Genomic DNA, 13430 nt, shown 5'->3' with positions numbered 1-13430 from the left:
TTACCCCTCCTGTCTTTCCTTATCTACTTAGTAGAAGGGTGCCTGCTTTGTCAGGATTATCGATAGTTTGAGTGAAATACTGAGTGAAAACTGCTTCTGTAATAAGGACACTGTAATCTCTGGCAGAATACTAGTTGATACTTACAGTTTGTTCTTATTTCTCTGGGACTTACCAGCAATGCGTGTCCTTATTCTTAGGCATCATCTCAATCGTCTCTCTTCATATTCCATTCCTACAAAGACATGGATAGGAATGTGCACTGTATGATTTAACACATTATTTTTAAATTAAGCTTATTAAAACCTTAATTAAGTAGAATGCCAGAAATTGACGTTTAATCTTTCAACCTTTTTGGTTTAATCCTTTTTAACTGTATTTCTAAAACTGGGTAGTAGGGTAGTACTTTTTCCCCTGCCTTAGAAGTTGAAAGTATTACTTAATCAGACCTCAGATCCTAATTCTGAATGTGGGTTAAGTGAGAGAATTATGTAAAAGTACCATGTCACCCGTGAAGAACCATGTCACCCGTGAAGAACCAAATAAATGTAATATGTTACCGATTTATTCTAGATGTTGAAGGTATAGAAGATTCCATATTAATTCTGATCCCCTAATGTCCTTTGGGTTTCCTTTTGATTGAATCTCTGGTATGAGCTTATTACCTTTCTTCTTGACTTGGGTATGGGAATGGAAAGGTGGTATTAAACAGTTACAGTTAATCAAGGTTTATTACAGTGTGATCATCTTTCTCTGTATCTTTTTCTGTCGGTTTAATGAGCTAACTCCGCAGGAATAAAGCAGAGTTTTAAATAATAAATGGTTGCTCAAAGCCATATCATTGAGTAGTTCTCTTACCTGAGTGTTGGCAAACTGTTGCCTGCAGGCCAAATGTGGCTCCACAGCCTGTTTTTATACAGCCAGGGAGCTATGGATGATGGTTTTTATATTAAGGGGTTGACAAAAAGAAAAGGAAGAGTATACCACACTCACATGACCTGCAACACCTAAAATATTTATCCCTCTGGGCAGACAGCAAAGAGGAAAGGGTTCCTGACCCCTGTCCTAAGCCACTGATTTCCATCTGATTGGGAATCTACATTCTATTGTATATTCTTAAAACATTGGATAACATCTTTAAGGTATTGTCTATATATTATTTTTATATTAAATATGTTTGCTATGAACTGGAGAAGCTTTAGGGTTGCCTCGAAGATAATGAGAATGTCCTGTAAATCATTTTGGCTTATGGTTTTTGACCCTTACCTATTTGTCTTCATCCATCTCCTTGTTTTAGTACCCTTGTCAAATACAGTAGAGTGCTCTTTTCTTGGATGCATTCTGTATATCTTCAGCTAATCAGTACCTTAATATTTATCCGATTCTTTCATTTGGATTTTGGGTTTCCCAACACATTTTGCTCCTCAAATTAATATTTTTCAGATCCTCAAAAGAGAGATTCAGAGAACAAGACTTAGCATCACGTGACAGAGACAGGAATTCAAGAGACAGATCACCTCGTGACAGAGATCGAAAAGATAAGAAGCGGTCCTATGAGAGCGCTAATGGCAGATCAGAAGACAGGAGGAGCTCTGAAGAGCGCGAAGCAGGGGAGATATAATTAGCTGTGTACATATCCTCAATCCTTAAGCTTCCTCTGGAGTTACATACTATTGTTTAGTTTACAGCTGTTCAGGGTGACACAGTGAGCAGTTCCAGACACCGATCCAGCTAGGCTAGGTGTATAGCATCTAACTTGATCTGAACTTGTTTTCTTTGATGAAGCCTAAAACTACATCCATAGTTTCTGGTGAACTTGTAATACACTTCTGAAAATACAGTTTTATATAATAAGTTGCTGATGTCTTTATTCTTTCTAGTAGGAGTGATAGTGAATGAATTGTGTTACTTGCCTTGGGATTTTTTGAACATTTGTAAAATGCTGTCTTCCTTTCTCGTCCAAAAAACAAACTTTGGGAATTTCTTTTTAATCCTTCTTCCTTTGACTCCGTATCCCCTGATACCTCTACCCTCTAACTGTAAGAGAAAGGGGTGCAGGGAAGCAATATAACTTCTGTTCTAAGGTTCTATTCCCATTATTAATTACTAGCTGATTACAGTTCAGAACATTTATACTGGAATGTGTGCTGGAGAAATTTAAAGTACCGGGAGTTTTGTTTGTCTAACGGTGCCTATTTTAGAGTGGGAGGTTGAACAGCTGTTGCATTACATGCTTTGCTTTTTTATTGAAATTTTGAAATCAAACATGTCTTGATTTTTCTGTTCTATTGAATAGCTATGTTCAGGATGTTTTGAGATGGGGGGTGGGGGCAGGGACTCTTTCATAAGCACTTCTTGTTTTATTTTGTGTGTGTGGAGTATAAAGATTACACCCTTATTGTAAAAAATAATAAAATGAAAATCACCACCACCATTAAACTGTAACTTGTCTAGTAAATTGTCACTAGAACTACTTGCTGTGGCCATTTCTATTCTGTTACTAATAGTGCCTTACTGTGCAAGGCACCAAAGGAAATAAATATATACTTACAGATGCAAGATGAATTGTTGCTCCACCTGGGCCCTTGCTGGCTATATTCCAGCTACTTCAGGACTGTCTGTAACAACCGCTGTAGAGAAGGACCAGACCTGCAGAAGAAATTGAGTTTATTTGTTTTGTTTTTCTTCACATTGAGCAAATTGAAATAAAAACATGGTGTACCCAGTGTAATGAGACTAACGATTTCTGCATTCAAAAGCTATATACCCACTCGTGTTTAAACAGTAGTTAAAACTTGAGATTCTTGAAAAACAAGAATATAATGAAATAAGGGTCTGTGAGTGAGTATAGTTAAGATCCTTTCAAGGACTATTTCTATCTTTAGTTCCGTAAGTTTTAACAAATTTGATGTGACAGGAACGTAAGCCTCAGAAACTGAAACTAATCATTTTAAGTGACATCAGATTTACATCTAAAGGGGACAAACCTCACGTTCCCAGCTTACCAAGTTGTGCCTCATTAAATGAGGTTTTCCTGCCATATTTGGTTCCACACATTCAGTTCATACAGAGTTTTATCGGAGACCCAGCTGCATCAGCACCCATTTATTTTTGGTTGCTCAGAAATTGTTATCTTCTTTGTTCCTAGTGGTCTGTGCTGTTCTCTTCGATCCTTAAAAGCACTTTAGACTTAGTACCTTAGGGTGTGGAATGAGGTCCAAAAGGTTAAGCTGGTAGGTGCAAGGAAGGCTGTCTGGAACCTGACCCACCAAAGTGATATATGTGGAGTTAAATACCACATATATCTAAGTGGCCACCAACAAACAGGTCAGCAATAGCCAGTGAAGGACATCATCATCATCCAGGGGCTGGGCCCATGGCAGGTCACCTCACCTGCATGTTCCTGAACTGAATAACCCTATTTTAGTAGTAGTAGTAGTAGTAGTATTTTTTTTTTGCGGTACGCGGCCCTCTCACTGCTGTGGCCTCTCCCGTTGCGGAGCACAGGCTCCAGACGCGCAGGCTCAGCGGCCATGGCTCACGGGCCCAGCCGCTCCGCGGCATGTGGGATCTTCCCGGACCGGGGCACGACCCGTGTCCCCTGCATCGGCAGGCGGACTCTCAAACACTGTGCCACCAGGGAAGCCCTGAATAACCCCATTTTAAAAGATCCTTTTAGAACAATTCTGTGGCTTAGATACTGCTAGTATTTGTTTTTGTTTTTAACTTATTTGGCTGCATTGCGTCTTCGTTGCTGTGCACGGGCTTTCTCTAGTTGTGGCAAGCAGGGCCTACTCTTCGTTGCAGTGCACAGGCTTCTCATTGCAGTGGCTTCTCTTATTGCAGAGCACAGGCTCTAGGCATGCAGGCTTCAGTAGTTGTGGCTTGTGGGCTCTAGAGCTCAGGAGTTGTGGCGCACGGGCTTAGTTGCTCTGCAGCATGTGGGATATTCCTGGAGCAGGGCTCCAACCCGTGTCCCCTGCACTGGCAGGTGGATTCTTAACCACTGCGCCACCAGGGAAGTCCCACCGCTAGTATTTGGACTTCAGAGTAAATGTACATTTTTGATAGTCATCCTTGAGCCAGGGTAACCATTCTGAGTTAGAATAACCCTAAAGTCTCTCTCATACACAATTTGGTATTTTTTTTGTTATCTTTAGAGAAAGTTTAGTCACATGTACAAGAACACTTGATCCTCTGGGGATGTTATGCTAAGTATTTTCCTTCAATAAGACCCTCATTTTAGGGACTTACGGTGACGCAGTGGATAACAAGTGGCCTGCCAATGCAGGGGACACGGGTTTGATTCCTGGTCCGGGAAGATCCCACATGCCGAGGAGCCGCTAAGCCTGTGCGCCACAACTACTGAGCCTGCATGCCACAACTACTGAGCCCGCCTGCCACAACTACTGAAGCCCACACGCTTAGAGCCTGTGCACCGCAACAAGAGAAGCCACCACAAGGAGAACCCTGTGCACTGCAACAAAGAATAGCCCCCGCTCTCCAAAACTAGAGGAAGGCTGCACGCAGCAACAAAGACCCAACACAGCCAAAAATTTAAAAAAAAAAAAAAAAAATTTTATTTAAGACCCTCATTTTACTGTCAGCAAGCATTTTCCCCAAAGCTGCATTGCTGAGCTGTATCAACAGTATCAACTCAAAAGAAAAAACCCTCCATTTGTAAGGAGACTTGTTTTTTCCCAGTAAGACTTTCTTACCTTTATGATAAAAAGTTAAACCTTAGTTTTAGGGTTGATTTATCAAGTTCCTGGTATTTTTACCCTCCAAGTTCAAGAGCCTACGTTCATACACAATTTCATAACAGCTTTCAACATTAGCCCTTTGAGCCAGAGCCCAGCATGCATTACAGTTTTGTCATTCAAGGTAGTAATTTGTCATTCATTGTGGCAAATGTAATTTGTCATTCAGTATGGTACCTTTTCAAAAGGGTAGTGTTAGGTAACAGCCCATCACCGTAAGTTTTTATAAACAAATGCTGGTGATAGTTTAAAATGGTAAGTACTTACAGGGTTTAACATTAAAGATCCAAGTAAATATTACATAACTTAATAAAAGTATGCACATTTAAGGTAGATACTCAACTAAGAACAGGTACAGCTATGCAGATTGTTAAGCCATTGAAACATACCCCTCAGTTGGTAATTAGCTGCTGCCCTGAGCTTCCTGCGTGCCTCCCTTGCCCCCAAACCATCCTCGCATCTCTTAGGTTTAGGTCTGGTGCAGCTGAGAATCTTCAGAACCTTGATCCGGCACAATATGCTATACTGATACTTTGGGGGGAAATTTCTTGTCTGTTTTTCCTATCTGGAAAAAAAGCTATTTACATCCGTTATTCATTATACCTTGACTACTGGTATTCAGATTTTCCCAGGGCATAAATAATGCAATAAATACTAAGTTGTTCTTTCTTTTCATTACCTGTTGCAATTTGAAAAGAAAAAAATCTCACCTTCAGCAGAGTTGGGAAAGGCAGGAGAGGGCTGAGAACAGGGGTTTGATGGCAGAGGCAGACTGGGGGGGCTAGGCATGGGACTACCAGTAGAGTGGTGCTGGGGCCACAGGTGAGCAGGGCTCTGTGAGGTACTGGGGGCAGCAGATGTTTCAGAACTGTGAGGTGTACCTACATGTTCTCCAAGTACCAGCAGAAACCAGGATGTCAGAGGTTTTGGGTCTACAAGCACACCTAGGGTCAGACCAAACTACATGCCAGCGTGGCAGGGTTCCGGCTGAAAGCGAGGCATTCAGACGCACAGAACTGGGCTCTCAGTCAAGGATCCAGCAAGGTGAGGCCACATAGGAAGTGCCGGCACCAGAACCTGCAGACGATGCTCTGGGAGAGGCTCCTAGGGTCCCAAACACAATGCACTCCTTTACCTGGATACTGTTGGGTGCTTGTAACACAAGATCCAACTCAAACAGCCTTACACAAGGAAGGGTCTGTTGGCTCACATGATTGAGTTCCATGTGACACCTTCATTCTCAGGTTAGCACAGAGCCAGATATCCAGATGAAGAGAAACGGTTAGCAAACCAGGTTCATCTTGCCTGACATTCAAGGAACTGAAACGCTGAGATTCCAAGATTTGAGACAAAGAGAGGATGTCTTTGCAAGTTAGCCGAGGTAGGAGATGGGAGAACCGATCTCAAGCCTGCCTCCCCGAAGGCAAGGGGCTTTCAGGGTAGTGATGGGATGATGAATAAAGAAGCAGGGTGGCATGCTCTTGGATTGGGAAAATTAATAGTTAAAATGGCCATACTACCCAAAGCATTCTGCAGACTTAATGCTATCCCTATCAAATTACCCATAACATCTTCCACAGAACTAGAACAAATAATCCTGAAATTCATATGGAACCATTAAAAGACCAAGAATTGCCAAAGCAATCCTGAAGAAAAAAAAGCAGGAGGTAGGGCTTCCCTGGTGGCGCAGTGGTTGAAAGTCCGCCTGCCGATGCAGGGGACACAGGTTCGTGCCCCGGTCCGGGAAGATCCCACATGCCGTGGAGTGGCTGGGTCTGTGAGCCATGGCTGCTGAACCTGCGTGTCCGGAGCCTGTGCTCCGCAATGGGAGAGGCCACAACAGTGAGAGGCCCGTGTACCACCAAAAAAAAAAAAAAAAAAAAAAAAAAAAGCAGGAGGCATAACGCTCCCAAACTTCAGACACTACTACAAAGCTACAGTAATCAAAACAGTGTGGTATGGGTGCAAAAGCAGACATGGATCAATGGAACAGAATAGAGCCCAGAAATAAACCCAAACACCTACGGTCAATTAATCTTCGACGAAGGAGGCAAGAATATACAATGGGAAGAAGACAGTCTCCTCAGCAAGTGGTGTTAGGAAAACTGGACAGCCACATGTAAATCAATGAGGTTAGAACACACCCTCTCACCATTACACAAAAATAAACTCAAAATGGCTTAATGACTTAAACAAGACATGACACCATAAAACACCTAGAAGAGAACATAGGCAAAATATTCTCTGACATAAACCCTACCAGTATTTTTTTAGGTCTCCCAAGGCAATAGCAATAAAACCGAAAATAAAGGAATAGAACCTACTCAAACTTACAAGCTTTTGCACAGCAAAGGAAACCATAAACAAAACGAAAAGACAACCTACAGAATGGGAGAAAATACTTGCAAACAATGTGACCGACAAGGGTTTAATTTCCAAAATACACCAACAAGTCATACAACTCAACAGCAAACAACCCAATCGAAAAATGGGCAGAAAACCTAAATAGACATTTATCCAAAAGAGACATACAGATGGCTAACAGGCACATGAAAAGATTCTCAACATTGCTAATTATTAGAGAAATGCAAATCAAAACTATAATGAGGTATCACCTCACACCAGTCAGAATGGCCGTCATTAAAAAGTCGACAAATAACAAATGCTGCAGAAAGTGTGGAGAAAAGAAAAGCCACCTACACTGTTGGTGGGAATGTAAGCTGTTGCAGCCACTGTGCAAAACAGTATGGAGGTTCCTTAGAAAAATAAAAATAAAATTACCGTATGATCCAGCAATCCCACTCCTGGGCGTATATCCAGACAAAACTATAATTCAAAAACTACATGCACCCCCACGTTCATAGCAGCACTATTCACAATAGCCAAGACATGGAAACAACCTAAGTGTCCATGAATGGATAAAGAAGATGTGGTACATACACATACAATGGAATATTACGCAGCCATAAAAAAGAATGAAATAATGCCAATTGCAGTAACATGGATGCAACTAGAGATTATCATACTAAGAGAAGTCAGAGAAAGATGAATACCATTTATCACTTATGTGTGGAATCTAAAATATGACACAAATGAACCTATTTATGAAACAGAAGCACGGACATAGAACACACTTGTGGTTGCCGGGGTGAGGGGGTTGGGGGAGGAATGGAGTGGGAGGTTGGGGTGAGGAGATGTGAGCTTTCTGTTTGGTTTTTCTTTTTGGTTGTGCTGCATGGCTTTTGGGATCTTGGTTCCCCGACCAGGGATCGAACCCAGGCCCCCTGCAGTGGAAGCACCGAGTCCCAACCACTGGACCTCCAGGGAGTTCCCCGTAAGCTTTTATATAGAGAATGAATAACAACAAGGTCCTACTCTATAGCACAGAGGACTATATTCAATATTGGATGATAAACCATAATGGAAAAGAATATAAAAAATGTACGTGTATAACTTAATCACTGTGCTGTACCGCAGTAATTAACACAACATTGTAAAATCAACTATACTCCAATAAAAAAAAAGGGGGCGGCTTGAGGTGTGTGGCGTGTGGGGAAAGGTGATTGGGAGAAGGCGCGGGAATCATTCTGCGCAGGCGTAACTAAGCTATAAGCCTCTGTAGTTTGGGAAAGTCACCGAGCAGGCACCCACGCATTGCTCAGCTGGAGGGTGGGTGGTCCTAACCAGCCTTAACCGGCTCAGCTGCAGTAGATGCAGTTGAGAGTCCAAGTTCCTGGGAAATAACTCACGCACACATCTTATTGTTCAGGCTACGGGCCTTAGAAGATATGCAAGTATTAAAACAACCTTGATCAGTGAAGGCAGGTGAAGTGGATTTGATTAATCCTCATGCACCGTTTCGGTCCCCCAAATCTTTTGATCATTCCTCAGTCTTTTTTTATAACTTTAAAAAAAAATAAAGCATTAAAATTTTTTTAATTTTTATTTTTATTGGCCGCACTGAGTGTGTGGGATCTTAGTTCCCCAAACAGGGATCGAACCCTCACCCCCAGCAGTGGAATCGCGTTTTCTTAACCACTGGACCACCCGGCAAGTCCCTCATTCCTCAATCTTGAGGGAAGAATGGCAATGCCCACCCAGGATACTTCCTGCTGATAAGGCGTGTAGACCTAACAAGGACTTGAGTAATGAAACTGTTTAGTGCTCATTTGAAAATATTCTCTTGCTCCTGATCAAGTTAACATTTTGATCCCAATAAGCAAATGGCACCTACGTGGCAGCTGTCACAGCATTCATAGGCCCGAGGTTGGTAATCAAAACCAAAAAGATGTACCTTCGCAGGGGTGGGGAGCACACAGAATGCCAGACATACTGATAAACTTCCCACGTCAAGCCAGGGATCTGTGACCTACGTTTACCTATTAGACTGTCTTGATCGTTACCAGTTGGGCTGAAACACTTCGATATTAAATATGGAAGGGACATGGGCTGGGAAAAGTAAGTACGATTGCTACAATATCCTGACCAAGTGGGCTCTTGAAGGGGGAAGACACCCAGGATGGTTTTATCTGAGGACTCGAGGAGAGGACCAAATTTCAGCTAAGTCAAAAAACAGAGGACGGGAAATTCTGTTGATTAGCCTAACCTGATGTTACATCTGAGGGCTTTTTATCCTAAGTATCAGTGAAGGTAGGGGGTGGTTGAAAAATTGATGACAGGCATAACCAAGGGGGTCAGCAGGGTCAAATACAAAAAAAGGTTTTGGGTGACATAGGCAACAGGTAGAGAAGTTACCTGCTTTTGCCAGTCTGAGAAAGCCTAATCACTGAATTGTCCTTCCAAGCCTGGGAGGTCAGAAATACTGAGGAGACAAAAATCATTCTGGTAACCTAACACGTTATTTAAGTAACTTGCCTTCTGAAGAATTTTACTTAACCAAAGCCAACACTGCAGCAGTCCTGTTCACCTTATTTTCTTTCTCACAGCTTAAGATCTGCTAGGGGTTCACTTGCCCACTCGGAGAAGTCAGTGTCGGGAGTCTGGAACCAGCTGAGGTTTGGATGAGGATCCGGGGTGTGGCTTCCCTTCTGCAGCACAGTCTCTATTTCCCGTCACGTCCCTCAGAAGGTCCCGTCCATTGAGGACTGAGCTGGCCCTCCGGATGTTTATCCTTTCAAGATTTCAGTCTAGAGGTTCATCGTCTCCTCCTCTAAGAGCTCCCTAAAGGGGTTTTGCTACAAGTCCAAAGTTGGGGCTCCAAATGCAGCAGAACCCAGACACTCCCAGGAGTCCTGTAATTAAATTGTCTCCTGGTAGTAGGAGCTGCAACCCTGGCTGCAGCTTCCCTTCCATCAGGGAGCAAGGCTCTCTGTCCATGTGAGAGTTCAAAACCCAGATGTTTAACAGACGGCTGAGGAGTCTATGCCTTTTTCTTGGACACCTTATAGCCTCGTTCGACCAACAAGTTCATAGCCAAAACCGTATTTTGGTCTGAGATGTCCTTTGTCTTACTAGCAATCAAAGATCGTCCACATACTGGAGCAGGGCTCCCTCGTTTAGTTGAAGTTCCCTCAACTCTTTTGCCCGGATTTCTCCAAATATTGTGGGCAAATTTTTAAATCACCTTCTGCAGTGTCCCTTTGGGAATGGCTGTAGGCTATCCTTTTGGGGGTTGGAACAGTAAAGCCTGCAACGTGCAAGCCTGCTCTGGTGGTACTTTCATGTCCATTTGTCCAGGTGCAAAGATAACCCCGGTATTTAGTAAGTCTCGTATAGGAAGCTGCCTCAGGAAATTCCCTGGTGGTCCAGAGGTTAGGTCCTTGGCGCTTTCACTGCCAAGGGCCAGGGTTCACTCCCTGATTGGGGAACTAAGATCCCGCAAACCATGCGACCAAAACAACAACAACAACATAGAAAGCTGCTTCAGATGAGGCTTCCCCATCTGACAGTCTAGCAGCTGGAGACCAGGCTTTTTCAAGTTTTCTCCAGACACCTCATTTACAAACACAGTCTCAAAAGAAAGTTTAGAAAGCTGGATATTTAAAACAGAGTAAGTGGGGGACTTCCCTGGTGGCACAGTGGTTAAGAATCCACCTGCCAATACAGGGGACATGGGTTCGATCCCTGGTCCGGGAAGATCCCACGTGTTGCACAGCAACTAAGCCCCTGTGCCACAACTACTGAGCCTGCGCTCTAGGGCCCACGTGCTGCAACTGTTGAGCCCCTGTGCTGCAACTACCGAAGCCCACGCACCTAGAGCCTGTACTCCGCAGCAAGAGAAGCCACCGCAATGAGAAGCCCGTGCACCGCAACGAAGAGTAGCCCCGGCTCACCACATCTAGAGAAAGCCCACGCACAGCAATGAAGACCCCATGCAGCCAAATATAATAATAAAACAGTAAGTGACCCCCGTATTGATCAGAAAGTCCACAAGTTGATTTCTTACTGTCCTAGTCACGGGGGGTTCTCTATGCGAGATACTGATGGACTTGGCAGGATTAAGGGGAGCCCCTGGGTCCCTATCGTTCTCAGCTCAGCCATCTGATGTGCCACTTGTTTACCTTCTTCCAGAGTCTTCCTTAGGATGGCACAGTCTCTCTTCCAGGGTCCCTCCTGTTTGCAGTATTCACGGTGGTAGAAATCCCACTACTGATTGCCCAGTTCGAGTAGAAGCTCGGGGCCTCCTACCTTTTGCCAAGTCCCTCGTAGGGTCCTCAGCTTGGTCCGGCTCTTCCCCGTGTAAGGCAGCCGCCAGCAGAGTGGCCTGTTGTTTCGTTCTCTTGTTCCCTTTTCTCCTGAGCCTGGTCCCTGCCGTTGGAAACTGAAGGCAATCTCAACAGGTTGAGACTCGGCATTCCAAGAGCACCTTCTGTTTCTTCTGTATATGGCTGGGTGGGGGGAACCTGACCAATAAAAGTCATATTAACCATATTTAAATTCTCTGGGGCCTCAGACTCTGTATCTGTATAATGCCGCCAAGCTTTAGAGACCCATACGAGAAACTCTGAAAGAGCCTCATCTGGGTTCCCTTTTACCTCTTGTACTTTATTAAAGCTGCTTTGGGCATCCCTCTTTGAAATCCCGCAAGAATACAATCTCAATCATACTCGAGTTTTGGCCTATGCCCAACATTCACATCCCAATTAGGACCCCCTGTTGATATAGCCACGCTCCCAGCACCCCCTACCGCCTGCCAGGGGTGTCTACAGGAAGCACATCTGCCTCCTCCCGAGCTTTATCCAGCACCATTCTATGTTCTTCTGAAGTGAGAAGGGTATTTAATAAATTTTGAACATCTGCCCAGGTCAGGTTTGGAGTTTAAAAAAAAAAAGGATGAGAAAAGGTATTTCCATTCTCTTCGGGTCATCTCTGTAAGTTAGCATAGTGTTCTTACAATTAAATAAATCTGAAGTTGAAAGTGGGAGTGGACCCAGATCAACCCCATCGGCTGCCCGGTCTCAGCACCCACACTCCCAGTGGGGACTCACCTTGCTGGATGTTGCCCCACCTGAGTCTGGGCAGCTCCCTGGCCAAATCCAGCAGCAGGTATGAGAAGGGGGAGCTCACTCCTATTTCTCGACCCTCAGAGACCAGAGGGGCCCAAGCCGGAGGCTGTGGCTCAGACAGTGGAAACGAAAGGGCAACAGCCCCCATGATATAGGGTCAACGGCAAATCATCCTCCTTTGAAATAGCATGAAGCAAAACAGGTTTCCTTCCTTCCCTTCCTGTTGGACCATAACCTTACATCTTCTTTGCGTAGGTTTATTCTGATACAAACATTGTATCTAAAGGTACTTCATCCCATGTTTTTTCTCATTTACAAAATGAATCTAGTTGCAGAATTATATTGTAAATTCAGGATCCACTTACAGGCCATTTTGCTCAGGAGACTAAAGGATATTATGGCCATGCAGTGTTACCAAAAAAAATACCATCACTTTCTTTTCCATGGATTCATAACTGAACGTCTCCCAATTAGGGCTGCAAGGGGGGAACTGAATTAACCTTTCCCATTTTGAAGGGGCTTTGCTTCCAGGTGGTCACAATAATGAAGTCTTTCTAAGGGTCCTTGCCACCATCACCAAGCTCAATCCCCAGCAGTCAAAGCTTAACAACGGAAACAATCAGACACAGAGGGACACAAACAAGACCAACGACAAAAACCCCGGGCCTCTAACCCAGGTATAGTAACTCAGCACCTGTAACCTTCTATATTGTCGGCCAGAATCCCTCCAGGTAGGCAGGCCCCCAGCCCACGATCTGGTCAGGATTATTGGACAATTTAAGCACAGTTGGATTTCTTTAACGTAGTTACTCACCCACAAGATGTCTTCCAAACCCAAAACCGTCTGCTGCAAAATGAAACGTCGGTGGCACCTGGCAGGGGAAATTTGGGGACGGTCGTGGAACAAATGGACCAGGCAGCTGCTTGGACCTTTCCACGTGCTCTCTGTACCAGCAAGGGGCCAAAAAGCCCCAAGCAAAAGGTCCATCTGAACTTCCCCTCCTGCCCGGCTCGCCGAATTTTACCCAACCAGGTTTATCGTGCCCGTCGCACAGCAAACCAAACGCTGAGACGCCAAAGTTTGGGGCAAAGAGTGGGTTTATTCCAGCCGAGAGGGGAGAGAAGGGAGAGAGGGAGAGAGGGGAGAGAGAGAGAGAGGAGAAAGAGATAGAGAGAGGGGGAGAGAGAGTGGGGGGGAGGGGGGAG

General features: G+C 44.2%; 2 protein-coding genes across 12 annotated transcripts in view; one reads left to right on the top strand and one right to left on the bottom strand.

Moving 5' to 3' along the window:
- The window catches only part of LUC7L2 (LUC7 like 2, pre-mRNA splicing factor), a 57242-nt gene extending 54513 nt beyond the window's left edge, over positions 1-2729 (top strand). For 9 of the 11 annotated variants that reach the window (XM_060156564.1, XM_060156566.1, XM_060156567.1 and 6 more), the window contains one exon: positions 1442-2729. In XM_060156564.1, coding sequence (XP_060012547.1) covers positions 1442-1619 — 178 coding nt within the window. In that variant the 3' untranslated portion in view covers positions 1620-2729. The remainder of the gene's footprint in view (positions 1-1441) is intronic. The other 2 variants (XM_060156565.1, XM_060156575.1) reach the window with 2 other exon arrangements.
- HIPK2 (homeodomain interacting protein kinase 2) overlaps positions 1-13430 on the bottom strand; it is a 386834-nt gene that overhangs the window by 96627 nt on the left and 276777 nt on the right. The gene's annotated exons all lie outside the window — the stretch shown is intronic.

The sequence above is a fragment of the Lagenorhynchus albirostris genome, chromosome 8 (genome assembly GCF_949774975.1).
Source record: "Lagenorhynchus albirostris chromosome 8, mLagAlb1.1, whole genome shotgun sequence".
In the NCBI taxonomy this organism is placed as follows: domain Eukaryota; kingdom Metazoa; phylum Chordata; class Mammalia; order Artiodactyla; family Delphinidae; genus Lagenorhynchus; species Lagenorhynchus albirostris.
This window is presented reverse-complemented; position numbering and strand designations above follow the sequence as displayed.